General features: G+C 42.1%; 2 protein-coding genes across 8 annotated transcripts; one reads left to right on the top strand and one right to left on the bottom strand.

The window, feature by feature from the left end:
* Window positions 1-65: 65 nt before the first annotated feature.
* On the bottom strand, window positions 66-8,166 carry LOC109896945 (INO80 complex subunit B). Of its 2 annotated transcripts, none has more exons than XM_020491412.2 (5): window positions 7,279-8,166; window positions 6,508-6,700; window positions 4,699-4,832; window positions 1,944-2,113; window positions 66-1,473 (listed from the first exon to the last, which is right to left on the bottom strand). In XM_020491412.2, the coding sequence occupies exons 1-5, from the start codon at window positions 7,319-7,321 to the stop codon at window positions 1,006-1,008; spliced, it is 1,008 nt and encodes a 335-aa protein (XP_020347001.1). In that variant the 5' UTR covers window positions 7,322-8,166; the 3' UTR covers window positions 66-1,005. The 2 variants fall into 2 exon arrangements, with proteins under 2 accessions (XP_020347001.1, XP_020347000.1); XM_020491411.2 differs by having other exon boundaries at window positions 431-1,473; window positions 4,687-4,832; window positions 7,279-7,976.
* On the top strand, window positions 7,383-22,219 carry LOC109896943 (kynurenine/alpha-aminoadipate aminotransferase, mitochondrial). Of its 6 annotated transcripts, none has more exons than XM_031832206.1 (14): window positions 7,383-7,530; window positions 8,708-8,848; window positions 9,611-9,779; window positions 12,436-12,568; window positions 12,827-12,901; window positions 13,136-13,345; window positions 15,292-15,357; window positions 15,486-15,568; window positions 16,539-16,635; window positions 17,799-17,860; window positions 17,987-18,051; window positions 18,209-18,315; window positions 19,905-20,006; window positions 20,122-22,219. In XM_031832206.1, exons 2-14 carry the CDS (start codon window positions 8,782-8,784, stop codon window positions 20,161-20,163), a joined length of 1,278 nt encoding a protein of 425 aa, XP_031688066.1. In that variant the 5' UTR covers window positions 7,383-7,530; window positions 8,708-8,781; the 3' UTR covers window positions 20,164-22,219. The 6 variants fall into 6 exon arrangements, with proteins under 6 accessions (XP_031688066.1, XP_031688065.1, XP_031688067.1 ...); XM_031832205.1 differs by having other exon boundaries at window positions 7,418-7,530; window positions 8,777-8,848; XM_031832207.1 differs by lacking the exon at window positions 7,383-7,530 and adding an exon at window positions 7,563-7,701.
* The last annotated feature ends 683 nt before the right edge of the window (window positions 22,220-22,902 follow it).

Raw genomic sequence — 22,902 nt, 5'->3', positions numbered from 1 at the left:
TGTTGTGTCCAAAATGGCCCCCTATGTAATGAATAGACTAACTAAAAACTGAGTAATAATACCTCCGAAAACATGCTGGATTTTATTTTTTGAAAGGGTAGATGTGAGTTTGCAGGGAAAGCATTGTTCTGCTGTTCTGGCCATAGCAAGTCTCATTCTAGTTCTGTGGTTCTGACATCCCTGTTAGCTAAAGTGTGCCAGACCAAATAATATGGGAAAAGTCTAAACAGCATTCTTGGGACATACCAACTCTTACGTCACACCATTGCGGGTGAAATGTAAAACGGTAAGGGTTAAGGTTCGGAACGTCCCAAGGATCCCAAACAGCACTGACCAAATAATGACTGTTCTTGCCTGCTATCCTTTCCCCATTGGCATGGCAACACAGCCTTAGGTAGAGTTCTATTCATGTTGCTGTTTTGGAGCAAGATAAGTGTTATGATATTTTATTTAAGATGTACGGTATTTTGTATGGAAATGTAATAATTTGTGATACAAATGCACATTTGTGACAATTAAAAGAAAAACATATTTTGGTGTCCTCTGGGTCATTTTCTCAATTGATCAAACATGTTACGGCTTCTGCTTGCCAAAATTAATACGAAACCATTCATATATTTATACAAATGAAAGTCCTTCATGATCATCAGGCAAACAGCGCTCTGTTATTTCAGTACTGCTGTTACAAAAATAAGCTTGCCTTCATAAATTCTTATTCAATCTACATTATGTGGACTTCCACAAACTAAGGATCTAGAAATAAATACTTGCTGTCTGATAGGGCCTGGTGTGGCTGTAGCCTACCTTATGTCATCCTAGTATCAGGACTAAATTGACTGACTGATGCATTGGTTTGAACTCTTTTGATAGTATACATCACACAAAGAGAAAAATAAAATAAAATGCCTTTTCATAATCTCTCAAAATACAAAAAAATTACGCATTGTCCATTTAGCCCAAGAGTCTAAACTGCCAGCAAGCCAAAACATTTGAAAACGGTCCAATTCAAGCAGCACTCTCCACAACAAGGACCAGATTCTTCTTGTAGCAGTCCAGACTACAGAGAGGGATCCCAGTCTTGGAGCATGAGTACCTCTTCAGATTATTGCACCCGTTTATCCCGCAGCCTACCGGTGCCAGGGGAGGGGGGCACAGGGAAGCAGGGGTCGGGGCAAGCACCCCTGTTGGGAACGAAATCCCCATTCCCTGGGCTGAGTCACAGTAGCGGACCATGGGACACTGGGCCTGCTTGGACTTACGCTCCCTCATACTCTTGATCTTGGCCTTGGAGGTCTTGGTGAGCCTCTCGATGGTCTGGTTCTTGTCCTCCTCTGCCTTCTTGGCCGCCTGCAGGCGCCTCTTGCGGGCACTCTCCTCTCTCTTCTGCATCATCTCGGTGGTCATCTCTTTCTCCTTGTAGCCCATGGGCAGCTCCAGGAGAGGCTGGTTCTGCTGCTTGTGCAGGAGGGCTTTCTGTAAGGCAGACGCACACACACAACCATTCAGGGTCAGTAGGATGTAGACCTAAAGCTTTACATAAATATTTCAAGGTTTTCTGTAATCTTTTCATCTTTAAAGTTTTTAAAGGAAAACGCCACACGAAAACTTTGGGTATTTGTTTCATTAGTCCATTGTTGATATAGTCCCTAAATGTTTTGCATGTCAGCAATCAAGTTAAGATACATAACTTTCAAAATACAGAAATATCTTAACGTGATTGCTGACATGCAAAACATTTAGGGACTATATCAACAATGGACTAATGAAACAAATACCAAAAGAAGGTTTTTGGCTGGAATTTTCCTTTACCTTATAGCCGTTTCTCAGATCATATTGTGACCTGGCCTGGCAAAATTCCCTGAATCAAGCCACGTGGTCAAGTGAAAGTCATCCCTACTTTGATATGACAGACTGGTCTGGGGCCTGCTCTCTTGTTACATTACCTGTCTGGCTGTGAGCAGGGACTCATCGATCTCCTTCTTCAACTCTCCGTTGTCGTCCAGCTCTCCTTTCTCTAGGGCGTCCAGCCACTTCTCCTCCTCGTCCAGCGGCTTACCCAGGGAGTCTGAGTCCATGTCTGGCAGAGGAGACGGGTCCAGGTTACTGTCCTCATCTAGAGGCAGGGAACAGAAAGAAAACAAGTGCATGGTTATGATATTAAAAAGACATGGCTATGATCCAAAATGGCACCCTATTTTGTATATAGTGCATTACCAGGGTCAAAAGTAGTGCACGCCATTTCATTCAAACACTTGATGTTTGGCAAAGACAGAAACAGGCTCACTGAAATTACATTAAACATTTGCCTTGTGCAGTGAACTTATTTATTCAGTGCCTTCAGAAAGTATTATTCCACATTTTGTTGCGATATAGCCTAAATTCAAAATTGATTTGTTTCCCACCCATCTACACACAATACCCCATGATGACAAAGTGAAAACATGTTTTATTTTTAGAAATGTATTGCAAATAAATACAGATCAAATGAAATTGGATGCACCTGAGCTCAAATTGGAGTGTCATAGCAAAGGGGTGTGAATACATACACTACCGTTCAAAAGTTTGGTGTCACTAAGAAAAGCACATTTTTTTTGTCCATTAAAATAACATAAAATTGATCAGAAATACAGTATAGACATTGTTAATGTTGTAAATTACTATTGTAGCTGGAAATGGTAGATTTTTTATCAGCAACCATCACTCCTGTGTTCCAATGGCACATTGTGTTAGCTAACCCAAGTTTATCAGTTTAAAAGGCTAATTGATCATTAGAAACCCCTTATGTTAGCACAGCTGAAGACTGTTGTTCTAATTAAAAAAGCAATAAAACTGGCCTTCTTTAGACTAGTTGAGTATATGGAACATCAGCATTTGTGGGTTCGATTGCAGGCTCAAAATGGCCAGAAACAAAGAACTTTCTTCTGAAACTAGTCAGTCTATTCTTGTTCTGAGAAATGAAGGCTATTCCATGCGAGAAACTGCCAAGAAATGTAAGATTTTGTACAACGCTGTGTACTAATCCATTCACAGAACAGAGCAAACTGGCTCTAACCAGAGTAGAAGGAGGAGTGGGAGGCCCCGGTGCACAACTGAGCAAGAGGACAGGTATATTAAGAGTGTCTAGTTTGAGAAAGACGCCTCACAAGTCCTCAACTGGTAGCTTCATTAAATAGTACCCACAAAACACCAGTCTCAACGCCAACAGCGAAGAGGCGACTCCGGGATGCTGGTCTTCTAGGCAGAGTTCCTCTGTCCAGTGTCTGTGTTCTTTTGCCCATCTTAATCTTTTATTTTTATTGGCCAGTCTGAGATATTGCTTTTTCTTTGCAACTCTGCCTAGAAGGCCAGCATCCCGGAGTCGCCTCTTCACTGTTGACGTTGATACTGGGTACTATTTAATGAAGCTCCCAGTTGAGGACTTGTGAGGCTTCTATTTCTCAAACTAGGCATATACTTGGGGAAGGGTATTAAACAATTTCTAGAGTTGAAAGTTTCACAGTGGTCTCAGTCATTGTGAAATGTAAAAAATTTGGAGCCACCAAGACTTCCTAGAGCTGGCCGCCCGTCCAAACTGAGCAATCGGGGGAGAAGGGCCTTGGTCAGGGAGGTGACCAAGAACCCAATTGTCACTCTGACAGAGCTCCACAGTACCTCTGTGGATATGGGAGAACCTTCCAGAAGGACAACCGTCTCTGCAGCACTCCACTAAGCAGGCCTTTAAGGTAGAGTGGCCAGACAGAAGCAACTCCTTAGTAAAAGGAACATGACAGCCCACTTGGAGTTTGCCAAAAGGCAACTAAAGACTCTCAGACCATGAGAAACAAGATTCTCTGGTCTGATGAAACCAAGATTGAACTCTTTGGCCTGAATGCCAAACATCACATCTGGAGGAAACCTGGCACCATCTCTACGGTGAAGCATGGTGGTGGCAGCATCATGCTGTGGGGATGTTTTTCAGCGGCAGGGACTGGGAGACTAGTCAGGATCGAGGAAAAGCTGAACGGAGCAAAGTACAGAGAGATTCTTGATAAAAAACCTGCCCCAGAGCACTCAGGACCTCAGACTGGGGCGAAGGTTCACCTTCCAACAGGACAACAACCCTAAGCACACAGCCAAGACAACGCACGAGTGGCTTCAGGACAAGTCTCTGAATGTCCTTGAGTGGCCCAGCCAGAGCCCGGACTTGAACCCGATTGAACATCTCTGGAGAGACCTGAAAATAGCTGTGCAGCGAAGCTCCCCATCCAACCTGACAGAGCATGAGAGGATCTGCAAAGAAGAATGGGAGAAACTCCTCAAATATAGGTGTGCCAAGCTTGTAGCGTTATACCCAAGAAGACTCGAGGCTGTAATCACTGCCAAAGCTGCTTCAAAGTTCTGAGTTAAGGGTCTGAATACTTACGTAAATGTCATTTCAGTTTTATTTTTGATGAATTTGCAAACATTTCTAAAAACATGTTTTTAACTTTGTCATTATGGGGTATTGTGTGTAGATTGAGTGGGTAAAAAAACAATTTAATCCATTTTAGAATAAGGCTGTAACATAAAATGTGGAGAAAGTTAAGGGGTCCGACTACTTTCCGAATGCACTGTATATGGAGTGTATATATAGTAAATAAATCACATTAAGCACATCATTACTTTTATATTGAACATGAGTGGATATGATGAGTGTAAGAGACAGACCTTTGCACTCACCAAGCCAGGCCCGATATTGCTCAAGTGGAACACCCTCAGAAGGTTTATCATCATCAGAGTCGTCATCGTCGTCCACGATCATCAGAGGACACTGGGAATGGGCTACACCAGGGACCACAGTGAACGTTGGCACACTGGTTCATGAGAAAAGAAGGAGAGAGAGAACAACAAACCATACGTTTAAAGCGACCCCCCCAGATGAAGTTGCTGCCACTATTTTGACGTAATTTCCTGTCATATAGAAGAAATGCACGTTTAGGTTTCACCTCCCGAAGAATGACGGTACTGTACATAGTCACGAATTGGGAATTTCCATGTGGAGTTGATAAACATCAACAATTAGGACACTGACAACTGTCAGTGTAGCTAGCTATCTTGCTAACCTAATCTAGCTAGCTAATGTTGTTGCTGTTTAAATTTGGTTTTAACTCCACTGTATTCAAAAGATTAGCCAGCTGGATTTAGGGAAAACTTCACCATAGATGGAAACCACTGGCCTATTTGTATTTATTATGGATCCCCATTAGATGCTGCCAATCTCTATTGTTATCTCCAAAATGTTGGCATCTTCCCTTTATTGCAGCCGCGAAACTCCCATAGAAAAATTGAGGATATTGCCCTGTGTAGGGTGCCATCTTTCGGGTTGGTACGTTAAACAGGTGTCCTAATTCTCTGTGGTCACTAAAGATCTCGTGGCACTTATCGTAAGAGTAGAGGTGTTAACCCCGGTATCCTGGATAAATTCCCAATCTGGCCCTCGTACCATCATGGCCACATAATCATCCCCAGCTTCCAATTGGCTCATTCATCCCCCCGCTTCTTCCATGTAACTATTCCCCAGGTTGTTGCTGCAAATGAGAATGTGTTCTCAGTCAACTTGCCTGATAAAAAATAAGGGTCAAATTAAAAATTAAAAATAAATGTTAGAGCAAGATGAAACTCTGGTAATATGGATAACTATTGAAAGATTGAATATCAACAATTATTATTATTATTTTTTACATTGTAATGGACACGGTGCAACTTTTGGTAGGCTGCTGGCAGGCTTTGGATGCGGTACAGCACACCAAGTCAGCCTGTGCTCATGGTTCTCACAGGGAAGTGAAATGATAGGCTACAATGACTTTGCTCATGCATGCCGCAAATGACAAGTAACTATAAGTCCCTTGAATTTCTTTCGCTGGTGCCTTTTCATGATCTGGATGGACACTTGTGGTTTCTAGCTAACGTTACACCAATCAAAGCAGTGGAGCGTGTGACGAAGATACACTTTAGTGGTCAAAGTCATTCAACTTGCGGCAACGGGGGGAGCGGGTTTGCAAAATGCTATCATATAACGCAATTATACCATTTATAAAATTGTCAGGTATCGGTTTTTAAATCCAGACTAACAAAAAAAGAAAAATGGACTAATTATCCAATGGATTATGTTACTTTTCTGCTAAGATGTAAAAAGTGGTGGTGAAAAAAAACTAATGTACACCCCCTATGGTTGTTTGCTCCATGGCTAAAGAGACAAGGCTTTGCAGCTGTTTCTGATTAATAAACAATGCCATGCTAATGGGTGGTATCATTCAAATAAAACCCAGCCCTGAAATAAAACGTAGGCTGAAAATAATTTGTATGTCATATCAAAGGAAAAGACAATGCATTCATGCGGATTTGCACAAAGTGGGCAATTCGGATGTCACTTCAAGGCCAAATATTATATCATACATTAACTAAAACAATGACTTATTGACTTAAATTGTTGTGCAAAAAAAAAAAAGTCTGTCAAGCGAGACTATTAAAATGGCAACGAGGTCTCACCTTTTTGTCCCAAGTGTTTGGCCTCCCAGTTTGATCTTGAGTCTGAGCTGTGTGGGGGGCTTGAACACAATCCCGGAGTCTGACTCTAGGGCCTCGGAGTAGGAGCTGTGCCCGTTGTCGCGGTGATGCGTCTTCTTGTGTTTTTTGTGTTTCCTCCTATGCAGGCTTTGTAAGCCCACATGGCCCCCATCACCTGTAGTAACAGACAACAAATAGAGATGTAGACAAGATATATAAACAAACTCAGGCCTATTTGGTAGTGTATAGTGTTGTTATGGGCTCAGTTGGTAGAGTATGGCGCTTGGTTCCCACTGGGATCATCAATTTATTTATTTTACTAGGCAAGTGAGTGAAGAACAAATTCTGGTAGATGTCTAGTCTCCTTATTTCTTATTTAGAATCACGGCCTACCGGAGTACAGTGGCCTTGTTTAAGTGCAGAACGACAGATTTTTACCTTGTCAGCTCGGGGATTCGATCCAGCAACCTTTCAGTTACTGTCCCAACGCTCTAACTAGGCTACCTGCCGTCCCAACCTGCATGCATGGCTGACTGTTAGGCGCTTTGGATAAAAGTGTCTGCTAAATGGCATGTATTATTATTATCATTATGTTGCCATGTATGTTTCAGAAGAATGGCTAACGTTAGTGGCTTCTGGACACTTCATAATATGTTATATGTCTGGTAGTCAATATGATGGTGTGAAATGTTCCAATTCAAAACCATGCTTGAGACATGGGCGCATAACATCAACAGTAAACAAACAACTCACCTAAAATAATCCTTGAGTGGATCATGTCTTTCCTTTTCCCCATTGAAACGACTGTATATATCAATTAAAACCAGAAAACGGGTCCTGCTAGTCTACATCCTAGCAAGATGGCCTTGCTCGATCTACGGTATAGTCGTCAGCAACTGTTCGCTAGGTAAACAAAATGTTTACTGTAACTATCAAGCTACTCAATGCCATCACGGGACGACCAAACCTACTCGAGAGTTGTCATGCGCTTTGATAGCGTGATAAGTAAGTAAAGTCTACTTTGACGAAGCATTTGCAAGTCCAACATGTGTTGTCGCTTGACAAAATACAACTGACTAAAGTTAGCTAACTTAGCTGGCTAGCGTTAGCTGTAATAATTAACTAGTTAGCTGGCTGCCTTTCAGATAAATTAACGCTAGTTGCTCACGAATCAAGGTAAGGATGAAGCTGCTTTCCCTCAGCGCATTTCCCCGTTGTTTGTATAAACATGACAGTAATGCACAGTCATTTGAAAATACACAAGACAATTAAATCAAAACTAACAGCTAGCTAGGTAGTTACGCTAGCAGCAACGTAGACGTTTCATTGCTGCTTCGAATACGATTATGAATGTGGATTCGGATACGCTGCTGCCATGAAAGTACTGTCTAAACTCGGCTTCTCGACTGTTCCACTGATTCGATTCATTCCTAAATTGTCTAAAATCGTTTGTTACGATTTTATTATTGGGGACAATTATGCATGTTTATAATTATGTAGATAGTTAATTTACACAATTATGGTACAGTAATCTCAAAATTATATACTATTTTGACACCTGGGTAATGTAGTCCACACACCGGTTACTTGTGTGGACTATTGCTAGTGGAAAAATACATTATCCAGCGGCGGCCACTGTACGATTAAACACAAGATACGCAAGGTCAGTTATGAAACAAACGTGGTTGTAAATATTACTCAGATGTTGATCTTCTGAAGTTTATTCCTGTGTTAAGATTTTTGTGCAATGTATTTCAGTCTAACTCCGTGCATATGTTGCTACTTGTTCCTATATTTGTTCCGCCTTTAGTGCACGATAATCCACTTCAGTGCTGCCATACGGCAGAAGCAAAACAACATAGTAGCTAGCCCAAAGGTTTGGCAGAGGGTGCCATTATTCCCGACGTCTTTAAATCAAACGACGTATAGAATAATAGCGTCCTCTGGTGGACCTTGGGGCTGCATAGTAAGTGCCAACGATATTACACTCAAACTTACCATTTTGTAATGAATGCATCCCATCATTATATCATGATAAAACAAGTAAATTGACATTATTTCCATGTTTTGTAACTTGACCCAACAATCAACATTGCATTAGTATTTAGTAGGCAAGTGAACACAAGTGAATCCATGTGTCATCATCATATGCACTGTCACATTGTATATCTATATTCCCCAGGAGGTGCGGTTGACACACCACAGGCAAGCTTGCTCTGTCAGTGCTGATTGTTTGAAGGTGATTTTACAGGAGCCATGAACTACGCTCGGTTTTTGACAGCTGTCAGTGCAGCTCGGAAGCCCTCACCTATCCGAATGTTAAGTAAGTCGTCATGGTTGTAGAGCTCTATTCCGTGTTTCTATATCCTGTGTTTTGCCATGTAGAATTTCTCTTGAGTATTTTTTTTCTTTGTCAGTTTTCAGATATTTTTTATTTCATTGGTACCTTTGTAACCTTAATCTTAATCTTAATCTTTCTTTGGCCGCCTCTCCTTCCAGTTCTCTGCTGCCAATGACTGGAACGAACTACAAAAATATCTGAAACTGGAAACACTTATCTCCCTCCCTAGCTTTAAGCACCAACTGTCAGAGCAGCTCACAGATTACTGCACCTGTACATAGCCCACCTATAATTTAGCCCAAACAACTACCTCTTTCCCAACTGTATTTAATTTTATTTATTTATTTATTTTGCTCATTTGCACCCCATTATTTTTATTTCTATTTTGCACATTCTTCCATTGCAAAACTACCATTCCAGTGTTTTACTTGCTATATTGTATTTACTTTGCCACCATGGCCTTTTTGCCTTTACCTCCCTTCCCACCTCATTTGCTCACATTGTATATAGACTTGTTTATACTGTATTATTGACTGTATGTCTGTTTTACTCCATGTGTAACTCTGTGTCGTTGTATCTGTCGAACTACTTTGCTTTATCTTGGCCAGGTCGCAATTGTAAATGAGAACTTGTTCTCAACTTGCCTACCTGGTTAAATAAAGGTAAAATAAAAAAATAAAATAAAAACTATCTGTCTTGCCCCCCCCCCCCCCCCCCCCCCCCCCCCTCCCCTCCATCCCAAAGCTGAAATCCAGCAAAGGTCACCCCCATCCATGATCTCCTTGGCCGCAGGGGCTCCCAACCCCAACACCTTCCCCTTCCATTCCTGCTCCATCCAGGTGAAGAACGGGGATATGATCACCTTCGACGAGACCATGATGAAGAGGGCTCTGCAGTACTCTGCCTCCAGCGGGTGAGTCAGTGACCGAGAAGACATTGGGTCTGTCCAAAATGGCACCCTATTTTGTATATACAGTGCGTTCTGGAAAGTTCAAGACCCCTTGACCTTTTCCACATTTTGTTACATTACAGCCTTATTCTAAAATGGATTAAATCGTTTTTCCCCTTCATCAATCTACAAACAATACCCCATAACGACAAAGCAAAAACAGTTTTGACATTTTTGCAAATGTACTAAAAATAACTTGTCCCGAAGCCACTCCTTCCTTGTCTTAGCTGTGTGCTTAGTCTTTGTTCTGTTGGAAGGTGAACCTTCGCCCCAGGCTGAGGTCCTGAGCACCCTGGAGCAAGATTTCATCAAGGATTTCTCTGTACTTTGCTCCGTTCATCTTTCCCTCGATCTTTACTAGTCTCACAGTCCCTGCCGCTGAAAAACATCCCCACAGCATGATGCTGCCACCACCATTCTTCACCGTAGGGATGGTGCCAGGTTTCCTTCAGATGTGACGCTTGCCATTCAAGCCAAAGAGTTCAATCTTGGTTTCATCAGACCAGAGAATCTTGTTTCTCATGGTTTGAGAGTCTTTAGGTGCCTTATGGCAAACTCCAAACCGGCTGTCATGTGCTTTTTACTGAGGAGTGGCTTCTGTCTGGCCACTCTACTATAAACGCGTGATTGGTAGAGTGCTGCAGAGATGGTTGTCCTTCTGGAAGGTTCTCCCATCTCCACAGAGGAACTCTGGAGCTCTGTCAAAGAGACCATCGGGTTTTTGGTCACCTCCCTGACTTAGGCCCTTCTCCCCTGTTTGGTCGGCCGGCCAGCTCTAGGAAGAGTCTTGGTGGTGCCAAACTTCTTCCATTTAAGAATGATGGAGGCCCAGATCTCTGCCTCGACACAATCCTGTCTTGGAGCTCTATGGATAATTCCTTTGACCCCATGGCTTGTTTTTTTCTCTGACTGTGGGACCTTATATAGACTGGTGTGCACCTTTCCAAATCATGTCCAATCAATTGAATGTACCACAGGTGAACTCTAATCAAGTTGTAGAAACAGCTCAATGATGATCAATGGAAACAGGATGCATCTGAGGGTCTGAATACTTATGTAAATATGGTAGCTTTTTAAAATATTTTTTATATATTAGCAAAAATGTCTAAAACCCTGTTTTATTGATTAATGAAGAAACCGTTTTTAAAATAAATTTTAAAATAATGCTGTAACATAACAAAATGTGGAAAAGGTCAAGGGGTCTGAATACTTTCCAAATGCACTGTACATGCACTGAGTGTACAGAACACCTTCCTAATATTGAGTTGATCCCCCCTTTGCCCTCGGAACAGCCTTAATTCTTCAGGGCATGGACTCTACAAGGTGTTGAAAGTGTTCCACAGCGATGCTGGCCCATATTGACTCCAATGCTTCCCACAGTTGTGTCAAGGTGGCTGGGTGTCCTTTGGATGGTGGACCATTCTTGATACACACGGGAAACTGTTGCGTGTGAAACACAGCAGCGTTGCAGTTCTTGACACACTCAAACCAGTGCACCTGGCAGCTACTACCACATACACTGTTCAAAGGCACTTAACTATTTTGTCTTGCCCACTCATCCTCTGAATGGCGTACATACACAACCCATGGCTCAAGGCTTACAAATCCTTCTTTAACCTGTCTCCTCCCCTTCATCTGCACTGATTTGAAGTCAATTTAACAAGTGACATCAGTAAGGGATCATAGACAGACCAGGTGAAAGCTATGTCATGGAAAGATGTTTTGTACACTCAGTGTAGTGCACTACTTTTTATAGGGAATCGGTGCGATCTTGGACACACCCGTTGTGTATTGTTAAGTAGCATCTCTTAGCCCACAGAAATCTTTCAAACGTCTGCGGAAGCTTCTTCAGAGCGCAATAGGAAAGAGTCAACAAGGACAGCGCTCCAACACCAACGGAGTAATGTACATGACTAGCTCTACGCACGGTCAGGAGTTTAGCCTGTAGAATCCTGCGGACATGAATGGTTTGAAACGAGTTTTATTACGCGTTTGAACTGGTCAACGCTGTTCCTTGCAACGGTTAGGACAGCATAACGCCTATGCTAGTTAATGGCGGTGGCAGAAGGTTATCTCTTAACAGCTTCTTATCTACCTTTACAACAGTCTAAATAGTAAATAGTGACTCATATTGGTCTGTAGAGATCTCAACCTGTGTGCGTGCGTGTGCTCTCAACCGCTGCTTTGCTTTCCACAGCGTTGATTTAATCACTTCTGATAAGAGTGAACGGGACGATAAAGCCAAGCCTGCTTCCTAAAAAGCACCCTAATCATGCACACTAGAATTAACGTTTCCCTGGATGACAAAACCGAACATTTTATTACGACATACCCTGGCTGCTATTCAAGTTTTATTATTATTGATTAGGTCTATTTCTTGCTTTAAAAAAATACAATTTTCCAAGGAAATACGATGAGGTTAAGGTGAGATAATGTAGGGTTAAGATAAGGTGACTTGTAACTGCAGGTTATTCATGATGAGGTGAATCTGAATTTCCACCGAAGTCAATATGTTCACTTAGTCTCACATGGACATCAGTTTGAAAGTTCAACTAAAGTTAGGATTCAACCTCTATGAATGGTAGGTTGTTTAATTTAGGCCTCTGTCTACCACATATAGAATCCCGGAGCTGTTGACTTGGATGAAGGCCCTTCAGAAGAACCTTCACAACCCTCCTACAGCCAACTACAGCGCTGAGAAGGGCAAGATGGACATGTGTGTTACTACAGGCAGTCAAGAGGGTCTCTGCAAGGTATTACATTTCCATTTTAGTCATATAGCAGACGCTTATCAAGAAGGACTTACTGTTGGTGTATTCATCTTAAAATAGCTCTCTCCGACAAGCGCATATCACAGTCGCAGTAAGTAAAAGGTTCCTTAATAAAGCAGAAGATAAAAGTGCAAGGAAGATAAGTTAGGTGTGACGGCCACTAATGATCCCCGGCGATCCCATGAGCCTGTCCTATTCTTGCCCTCCCCTCTACTACTTTTCTCTGTGTTTTTTTGGCAGGTGTTTGAAATGCTTGTAAATCCCGGAGATAACGTTCTCCTGGACGCGCCCACGTATTCTGGAACTCTCGCTGCAGTAAGAACCTCTACTCACAACCACAGATACACACACATAATCACTTTCTCTCTCTGTCGCGCACTCACTCACTCAGACAAGCGTTATTAGCACGAATGGCAGGGCCACTGTTGATAAATCAAAATGTGACGGATAATGATATCAACAACAACAACATAATGTTAATAATAATAGTTATAAAAACTCACTCTCACATTTACTCTCACACACACGCACTGTGTTTGCCGTCCCAAGCTCCAGCCATTGGGATGTAACCTGATCAATGTGCCCAGTGATCAGCACGGTATGATCCCGGGTGGGCTGAAGGAGGTGCTGTCCCGCTGGGACCCGGCAGATGTCCACAAGCCACACAGCACCGTACCCAGGGTCCTCTACACAATCCCCAATGGAGGAAACCCCACCGGGGCCTCCATGACCACCCAGAGGAAGAGGGATGTCTACGAGGTACGGTAGAGTCTGCAGACACATAGGCCCTATTCAAATTGTTCAGAAATGCATCCTTCCTTCCTACTTTCCTTGAAGTAGTCTCAGATCTGAATTAGTTGAATCGGTTAAAGTAACAGGTTGTTAACCTTGCTTTCACCTCTCAAAATTATTTTAGATCAGTGCTTACCTCATGGAAACCTCAAGGAAGTATTCAAACAGATCCCCATTAGCTACTGCACATGCAGCAGCTACTCTTCCTGGGGTCCACATAAAACGTACAAATACATGACAAAGTACAGAACAGATATAGACAAGAACTACATAAGATATTATATTACATTTGAAATTATATTACATTCAAAATAAACTTAGGAGTTATATATTGGAAAGACACCAAGAGATGACAACAATACTATGTACACATTATTCATATATACAGTACATCTTCATATTCTTATGTACAGTTCAATTAGATCTTTAGAAAGAGGAGAGGCATTCTAATACAATCATTTTTTAAAAGCTTTTTGTTGTTGTTGCGTGGTGGCAGAGCATTCCATGAGGACATGGCTCTACACATAACTGAGCGGCATATTAAATCTTTTATTTATTTATTATTGGTTACCGTGAAGAAACACATAGTGGTATGGCTGGTGGGGTATGTATGTCTGTTTGAAGTGTATGCAAATAGATTAGACAAGTGGTTAGGCATTTTCAACAGACACAAATGTTTCTTAAAAAGACTAGAAGAGAAGTAGTCCATTTCTCCTCAACCCTCAGCCATGAAAGACTATGATGCATGTTGTTGATGCCAGTTCTGTGTGTGCAGTTAAGGACAAGGTGTGCTGCTTGGTTTTGAACCAGTTGCAGCTTAGCTAGGTATGTATTTTCTGCACCTGAACACATTACTGGACAGGTATCAAGATGGGACAAGATCAGAGCCTGAACAACTAGTATAGTTGATCTTTTTGTCAAAAACGCATAACATGTTTATATAACAGACATGCCTCTCCCCATCTTCACAACAACTTTGTCAATGTGACTTGACCATGATAACTGACCATCCAATGTTCCTCCTAGGAGTTCAGCTTCTTCAACTTGTTTAATGGTCACACCCTTTATGCACAACTCCAGTTGAGGTTAAGGTCTAAGAGAATGCTTTGAACCAAATACAATGCTTTTGGTTTTAGATGTATTTAAGTATTTAAGAATAGTTGATTGTTTTTTTTTAACCCATTCTGACACTGACTGTAACTCCTTGCTGAGAGACTGAGTGAGCTCACTGGCTGTAGGTGCTAATGTGTTTAATGTGCAATTATCAGCATATATAGTCATTTTAGCTTCTTGTAAGACAAGTGGCAAATCATATGTAAAAATAGAGAAGAGTAACGGCCCAAGGCAACTGCCCTGAGGGATACCGCACTGTACATATCTGATGTTAGACATGCTTCTATTGAACAATATTCTCTTGAGTTCTATTGGATAGGAAGGGAAAGGGAAGGAAAGGGAGGCAACCAATTTGAATAGAATACAGACTGCAGAGTACAAAGCCATAGTGTATATTGCAGCCACAATGACACATAGTGTCTATAGCCTGAACCATAGTGTCTATAGCCTTGTCCCAGATTTGTTTGTGCTGTCCTGTGTGCTGTCTCTGAGTTAGCAAGACAGCACAAACAGATCTGGGACCAGGCCAACTGACATTCGGGAAGGAAATTGGGAGGGACCCAATCTGAATCCATTGTTCTAGTTCTTATTAATGATTTCCTTAACAGTCTTTTTCAAATAGGGCCAGAGTTTGACATGGTCCTGGTCAGGTCACTGACTCATGCATATGGGAGCGAAGGGAAAGGGAGGGTTTCTTTCTGAAATGATTGTGCTAGTTCAATTCAGGCCTCTGTAAAATATTGATTTCCCTAAAGGTCTACTTCACAGAATGAATCAAGATTTTGTTGTCGTTTTGACAGCTTGCCAGGCAGTATGACCTCCTTATTATTGAGGACGACCCCTATTACTTCCTACAGTTTGACAAGGTAAAACTAGTTTAATTGATTAATGTGTTATGGCTTTGTATGTTTTATTGGGACACATTACACTGGCATCACCCCTACTGTATATAATAGAACAGGCTGCTCATGCGTCTTTCTCTCTCTCTCTGCAGCCTTGGGCTCCCACGTTTCTCTCCATGGACGTTGACGGGAGAATCATCAGGACAGACTCCTTCTCAAAGATCCTGTCGTCAGGGTGAGGCAGACTATCAGATCGCCACGGCAACTATGTGGGTTTTGAGGTCAGAGGTCAGGGAGGAAGAAGGAAGTACAGTCACTGTAGTAATTTACCTTTTTTATTTATGCAGGTTTGTCTAATTGAGAACCATCTCTTTGCCAAGAGAGACCTATTCAGTAGCCTAGGGTGGTCTAGCAGTAAGCCGCTGTCTCTGGAGCACATGTACGATGTACCACTGCCAGCATGGGTTTGAATCCGGCCCACTACTCTTTCAGCAGTCTCTGACCTACCTTTCACCTCTATATCCAATAAACATACAAAGACTTTAAAAAATATAGTTAAAAAAAAGACCTGTTCAGTTTGTTGTTACACTATTACCAGCTAATTTAGTGTGATTTTGTAGTCTCTCTCTCTATGTGGTTGTCAGAACTTGTTTACCAAGAGACTGTCAGAAGCTGTGTACTCAGTGGGTTATTGAGTCCTTGTTTTTCCAGTTCATATGGACAATTGAATTACCTTGTGCTATTCCCAGTAGGTATTACACACACACACAGTGTTGTACAGCCAACCTTGTGGGGACACACAATTCAGTCCCTTTCAAAATCCTATTTTCCCAAACCCCTAACCCATACTCTTACCCTAACCTTCACCCAAAAACCTAACCTTAACCCTGAAACTAATTCTAGCTCCTAACTCTAAACCCTAATGTAATTCTAACCTTAACTCTAAACCCCCTAGAAATAGCATTTGCCCTTGTGGGGAGTAACAAAAAGTCCCCAGTTAGTCAAATGTTTGTTTGTTTGTTATTCTTGTGGGGACCTCTGGTCCACACACACACAGGATGCAGCACTGCTGTGCCTAGAAAGACAGAGGACACACTGCTCGTTGTTGTTGTTGTGATGTTCCTTCACCAGTGAAACGGCCTGTCTGCCTTTCCCGTGTGTGTGTGTGTCTCTGCAGGTATGACCCTCTGTGTCTATCTTTGCAGGCTGAGGATAGGCTTTGTGACTGGGCCCAAGCCGCTGGTGGACAGAGTGGTACTACACATCCAGGCTTCTACAATGCATACCAGCACCTTCACACAGGTGAATGAACCTCTCCTTCTAACCCCATCACCCCCTTCAAAATTGCATCACCTTCCCCTTTAAAACGTAGACCTAGTAGTAAACTACCCCACCATTCGCTTTGAAACACATGTAAATAAGTAATATAGCATGCATGTCTTAGTAAACTGCCGTACCATCCCCTTTAAAATGAATGGTATGTGATGTTTGGTTGTATTTTCTACTTTGCCTCTAGTCTCTATAGTCATTGTTTAAATCCCATATGAGGCTTCTTTCCTGTGACTGTAATCACAGCAAAACATGAAACTGCGTTTTCAGTAGTGCACGAAGTAGCAACACGTTCTCCAACAGAAAGCGAAAAAAGATTCCAAGGTAGTTAACATTTCAGGTAGTCCCTCCAATGTTTTGGCCTGCCTTCTTCCCATTTGGTTGCTTGTGAATACGACCTTGATTATTATTATATATTTTTTTTTATGTTATTTTGCCGGAAGAGACAGTTGGCAGCATTTTTAATGTGAGTAGTTACCATAGCAACAACAAGACAAATGCAGCCATCGAGAGAGATATTACTATATTGTGTTCTATTTAATTCTGTGAATGTACTGTACCATTCTCAGTATAGATTAGTGGCATAATTGTCTGTGTTCTCCCATAGAGATGAGAGTAGACAGAAAGCGTTAGTGGTTTAATCCGTGTCATCACAGAGGTTAATGAAAAAATCCACTCAAAAACAATATTTTGGTATTTTTTTCATTAGTCCATGGTTGATGCAGTCCCAACATAATTTTTTTGCATGTCAGCGGGCAAGTTTTCACGGTAATTGGACTTTCAAGAAGGAAAGTGTCACCGGCCATATCAACATGATGCTGGATTTTTCCTTTTAATGCAACACTAAATCACTTCTCTTGAGGTGGCAGAACGAGACAGTCACGCCCATTCGCTGCCTGCTCTTTGTTGACGAATACCATGTTATCGTAACATCTGTGGGTTATTTCCACGCATACGGAAGGAAGTTAGGATTAGGTATATATAACATATGGAATGTTCTAGACAATATGTAATTCAGAAAGCGTCAACTTCCATTGGCAACACAATGCGCTGGAACATGCAACAGATGCAGTGTTGACTACTCCACCTTCTCTCCATTTCTCCTTCTCTCCTTCTCTCAATCTCTCCCTCTCCAGCTCATGGTGTCCCAGCTGCTGCATGGCTGGGGTCAAGAAGGCTTCCTCAACCACGTAGATGGGTAGGTCAAAGGTCGTACCACTGGCAGCTGTATAAACAACACGCATATATGGTGTCAATATAGCTAGAGATATGAGTTGTTTGTGTTATGTGTTGTTGTGCAATAAAAAAAACTTATCTCTTTCAGAGTGATTGAGTTTTACAGAACACAGAGAGATGCCATGCTCTCCTCTGCAGACAAGTGTCTCAAAGGTTTGTGTTTCACTCACATTCGCATGGTTGTGTCCGTTGAAGCCTAACATTAAAAAAACACTCATGAAGCCAGCACCTCACACAGTGCTAGTGCCTTGTTAAAATCACAAAACATCAGAGGAAGTGTGTGTGTGTGTGTGTGTGTGTGTGCGCGTAGATGTGGCAGAGTGGCACGCCCCAGCTGCAGGCATGTTCCTGTGGATCAAGGTGAAGGGCGTCGCAGACACCCAGAAGCTGATCATGGAGAAGGCTATGGAGAAGGAGGTAGTTACACAAACACACACAGTCTAAACTCTACCCTACAGGCCCACCTGATCTCTGGGCTCCACCACAGCTCACACATACACTGACTAAACTAATACAACCTGTTTGACTGAATGAGATTATGTTTGGTGTTTTTAAAATAGTTCACTTACATTGAAGTCCTGAATCTCTGGGAGGTTCCTGTCATTTATAATATCTCTATATTTTCGATACTTCAAAGAAGTTAACTTTATTTGAACCAAACCTCTATTTTCGATGTCAATGGTATGTTATAGAAGGGCCCAGACACTTTTTTTGTGATCTCACTTGTTTTAGAGAAACTTACCACACCAGCAATATACTTTCTTATGTGTTATCTGCAGTTGTAGGGGCACAGGAAAAACATGAACAAAGGCTCCAAAAACACTCAAATACTTCCTTTTCGAAACGGCGATGCTCTCAGTATAGTGATGCACGTCTTTTAGATGTTGTACACGTGAAATTGTGTCATTCCGAACTTTATTCGCGATGTTATATTCCATTTGAGGCGTTTCCTCTATCCAGCAGTGCTGCATCTCCATGTAGAGCACACGGAAAAGTATTGTGGGCTACATCGAGAAGTATCACTCGAGTCGCACAACGTGGAATACAATGTTGCGGATGAAGTTCAGCGCGACACAGTTTCTGGTGTACAACAGCGAAAGATCTGCATACTGAGAGCGTCGGTGTGGTTTTGGAGCTTTTGCTCAGGTTTTTCTGTGCCCCTACAACTGCAGAACAAGCATAAGGAAGTATATTACTGGTGGGGTAAGTTTCTCGAAAGCGAGTGAGATCCACCAAAAAAGTGTTTATTGGCACTTCTATACCATGCCATTTACAATGAAAATAGAGATTTGGATCAAATTAAGTGAACTTCTCCTTTAACAACAATTCGGCTACAGGTAACCGTACTGTTTTGTTGTCTGGCGTTAATGTCCTACTCATGCATGCAGGATGAGCAGCAAGACATTTTCACTAAGGGCCCGGGCTAGTGCTTGTCAGAAATAGGATGCTGGATAGTATGTGAAGCTGCCATTATCCAAGAAGGCAAATGGATTTAAAATCCCACGGTTTCCCCCGCCCACATAAGAACACTCCAAATCCACGCTGATTGGTCTGCTTCTATGTGGAAAGAACAGGAAACACAATCGGGGCTTTTTCAAATCTAACATTTGGGTATTTTCTTCACACTGCACCAAACAATTGAAGCCAATTGCAGTAGATTATAGAAGGCTGGTTATGTACATAGTGGGTCTGGGAAATGGTAAAAGTAATAGCTAATTTAATATCAGCACACAGAATCTACTGTACAAGCAGCAGTTTTATGATACATAATTCAGAGCTTCAAGGTGTGTGTGTGTGTGTGTGTGTGTGTGTGTGTGTGAGAGAGAGAGAGAGAGAGAACTATGACAGAAGCTCATAGGGTCTACAGCCACCAACCGCTGCAGTACAGTTTGGTCCCCTTTTGTCTTTGTGTCCATATTTAGTTGTAGGTGCTGGTTGGTTAAAATGTTTCTGTTGTCCTACTGTAGGTGCTGGTTGGTTAAAATGTTTCTGTTGTCCTACTGTAGGTGCTGCTTGTCCCTGGAGGTGTATTCATGATCAACAGCTCAGACCCGTGTCCTTATGTCAGAGCGGCCTTCTCCCTCTCCACACCGGAACAGATCGACGAGGTAAAGAAACACACACACATGCAAATGCAGCCACACACACACACACACACACACACAAACACACTTGAAGGCAATAAATGAGTAATAAATGTACCTTCTCTTTCTTTCTCCACAGGCTTTCAAGAGGCTCTCTGCACTCATCAAGGAATCTTTGTGAGGAGCACATCAGATACCAAATGGACGACAAACTATTTTCATTGGCAGAGATCTTTTTTTTTACAAAATCACTAGCTTTTATTAGTCTCATGTACGGGATACACCGCCCGACGAAATGCTTATTTGCAGGGTCCTTCTCGACAATGCAACAACCATAAGAAATAATAAAATATAAAGAATATGAACATTAATGGCTCTGTAGAACAGAAGAAACGTTTTAGCATAAGTTTAATACAGGAATGCACAATTTATAGTCTATAGTATTTACCAATCATAAGACTTTGGTATCTGTGTGTGTGTGCTCCGATACCGTCTGCTGTGGGCCTTCCTCCGGCACCGCTTTGAGTAGATGCCCTGGATGGGTGGGAGCACAGTGCCAGTGATGTACTGGGCCGTCTTCACCGCCTGCTGGAGGGCCTTGTGGTTGTGGAAAGAGCAATTCCCGTACCAGGCCGTGATGCGCTCTCAGTGATGCAGCGATAGTATTTGGAGAGGACCCAGGTCTCATGCAGAATTTCTTCAGCCGCCTTAGGAAGGGCGACGCTGTTGCTTCCTCTTGACAGGAGTGGTGGTGGTGTTGGTCCACGTCAAGTCCACAGTGATGTGGACGCTGAGGAACTTAAAACCAGCTGACTCTACTGCAGTCCCGTTGATGTGGATCGGGGCATGTTCCCTCTGATTCCTGAAGTCAGCAATCAATGCCACAAACATGAATCACCTGCAATCACAAAGATACAAATTTACCTCAGACAAGGTACGCATGTTGCCTTGGAGATGACTGTGAATGTAATCACCGTTTTGCAGTCCTTGGTCTAGCTTGGTAGCTAACACTGTGTCACACTATTTACAACTCTACAACTAAATCAGCATTACTTGAGCCGAGCATTTCTGAACACCAAAACGTTCATAGTTTTTAACTGAAATTTTAGACAGTATGTACGCTGAACAAAAATACAAATGCAACATGCAACAAATTCAAAGATTTGTGAGTTACAATTCATATAAGGAAATCAGTCAATTTAAATAAATTCATTAGGCCCTAATCTATGGATTTCACATGACTGGGAATTGTCCCACTCCTCTTCAATGGCTGTGCAAAGTTTCTGGATGCTGGCGGGAACTGAAACACACTGTCGTACATATCGATCCAGGGCATCCCAAACATGCTCAATGGGTGGGTGACATGTCTGGTTAGTATGCAGTCCATGGAAGAACAGGGACATTTTCAGCTTCTAGGAATTGTGTACAGATCCTTGCGTCATGGGGCTGTGAATTATCATGAAACATGAGGTGATGGCGGCGGATGAATGGCATGAAAATGGGCCTCAGGATCTTGTTACGATATATCTGTGCATTCAAATTGCCATCGATAAAATGCAATTGTGTTCATTGTCCGTAGCTTATGCCTGCCCATACCATAACCCCACCGCCACCATGGGGCACTCTGTTCACAACGTTGACATCAACAAACCGCTCACCCACACAACGCCATACACGTGGTCTGCGGTTGTGAGGCCGATTGAACGCACTGCCAAATTCTCTAAAAAGTCGTTGAAGGCGGCTTATGGCAGAGAAATTAACATTCAATTCTCTAGCAACAGCTCTGGTTGACATTTCCGCAGTCAGCATGCCAATTGCACGCTCCCTCAAAACTTGAAACATCTGTAGAATTGTGTTGGGTCACAAAACTGCACATTTTAAGGTGCACCTGTGTAATGATCATGCTGTTTAATCAGCTTCTTGATATGCAACACCTGTCAGGTAGATGGATTATCTTGATAAAAGACAAATGCTCACTAACGGGGATATAAACACATTTGTGCACAAAATTTGAGAAAAATAAGCTTTTTGTGCGAATGGAACATTTCTGGGATCTTTTATTTCAGCTCATGAAACATGGGACCAACACTTTACATGTTGCATTTATATTTTTGTTCAGTATACATTTGTAAAGATTAGAGAAAATGTAACAGTTGATTGATCCATGCTGATCCATGCACTGTTATATTGTCATGATTTTGGTGAGGGAAAGTAAATTAAAAGATTTTCTTACAGTGTGTGTGTGTGCTCGCGTGTTACCATTTTCTACCACCAGGGCGTTACAACGGTTAGGACTGTTGTTTGTTGGGATTCCTTTTAAAATTGTGACTTCACGTGACTTAGAACGTTTTCACTGCTCCAGTATGTAGCGGCTTTAAGAGCTGTGGAGGCCAGACACATAAGGCCACTGTGTGTACGGTGCTTAGGAGGAGTGTTTGTGTACAGTTTTAAACCCCCTTTCTCACTCCTGCTTCGAACTGAACTTCCAGTTCCTTGAAACTCTGCTGTGTTGTGTTCCGGATATCTATTGGGTCAATGACACACTTTCCTCAATATCAACACTTGCCAATGTGAGATAGCTAGTATTATTGATGAATGGATCAATGGATTGAGTCTTTTAATAGCCTGTGTCCATTTCAGAGTTTGATTTGTGCTTTTAAAGCAGTGACAATGTCGGTCAATAATCCACTCCGGAAGGCAAAATTGACAAACTTGGGTTAAGCAAAACAGTTTTTTTTCTCTCTTCTCCTGAACTTTATGCAGACCACAACAGTATGGCTGTTTGTCTGTCTGTTTGTTGGTGTGGGGAGGGAGTGGAGAGTGTGGAGAGCGAGTGGAGTAGTTACTAATTGTCTTGATTTAATGTTTGTAAACTAGTTCTTTTCTGATTAATACTCATCTCATCGGTCATTTTTATATA

The sequence above is a fragment of the Oncorhynchus kisutch genome, linkage group LG9 (genome assembly GCF_002021735.2).
Source record: "Oncorhynchus kisutch isolate 150728-3 linkage group LG9, Okis_V2, whole genome shotgun sequence".
NCBI lineage: Eukaryota > Metazoa > Chordata > Actinopteri > Salmoniformes > Salmonidae > Oncorhynchus > Oncorhynchus kisutch.
This window is presented reverse-complemented; position numbering and strand designations above follow the sequence as displayed.

Coding starts and splice junctions, on each gene's coding strand:
- LOC109896945 (XM_020491411.2), bottom strand. CDS start 7,321: ATGGGGAAAAGGAAAGACATGATCCACTCAAGGATTATTTTAG. Junction 6,701..7,278: donor CCACTCAAGGATTATTTTAG/GTGAGTTGTTTG, acceptor CTGTTACTACAG/GTGATGGGGGCCATGTGGGC. Junction 2,114..4,686: donor CTGGCTTGGTGAGTGCAAAG/GTCTGTCTCTTA, acceptor CCCTGCCTCTAG/ATGAGGACAGTAACCTGGAC.
- LOC109896943 (XM_031832205.1), top strand. CDS start 7,470: ATGCCATCACGGGACGACCAAACCTACTCGAGAGTTGTCATGCGCTTT. Junction 12,569..12,826: donor GTCAAGAGGGTCTCTGCAAG/GTATTACATTTC, acceptor TTTTTTTGGCAG/GTGTTTGAAATGCTTGTAAA. Junction 15,569..16,538: donor TCAAAGATCCTGTCGTCAGG/GTGAGGCAGACT, acceptor CTATCTTTGCAG/GCTGAGGATAGGCTTTGTGA.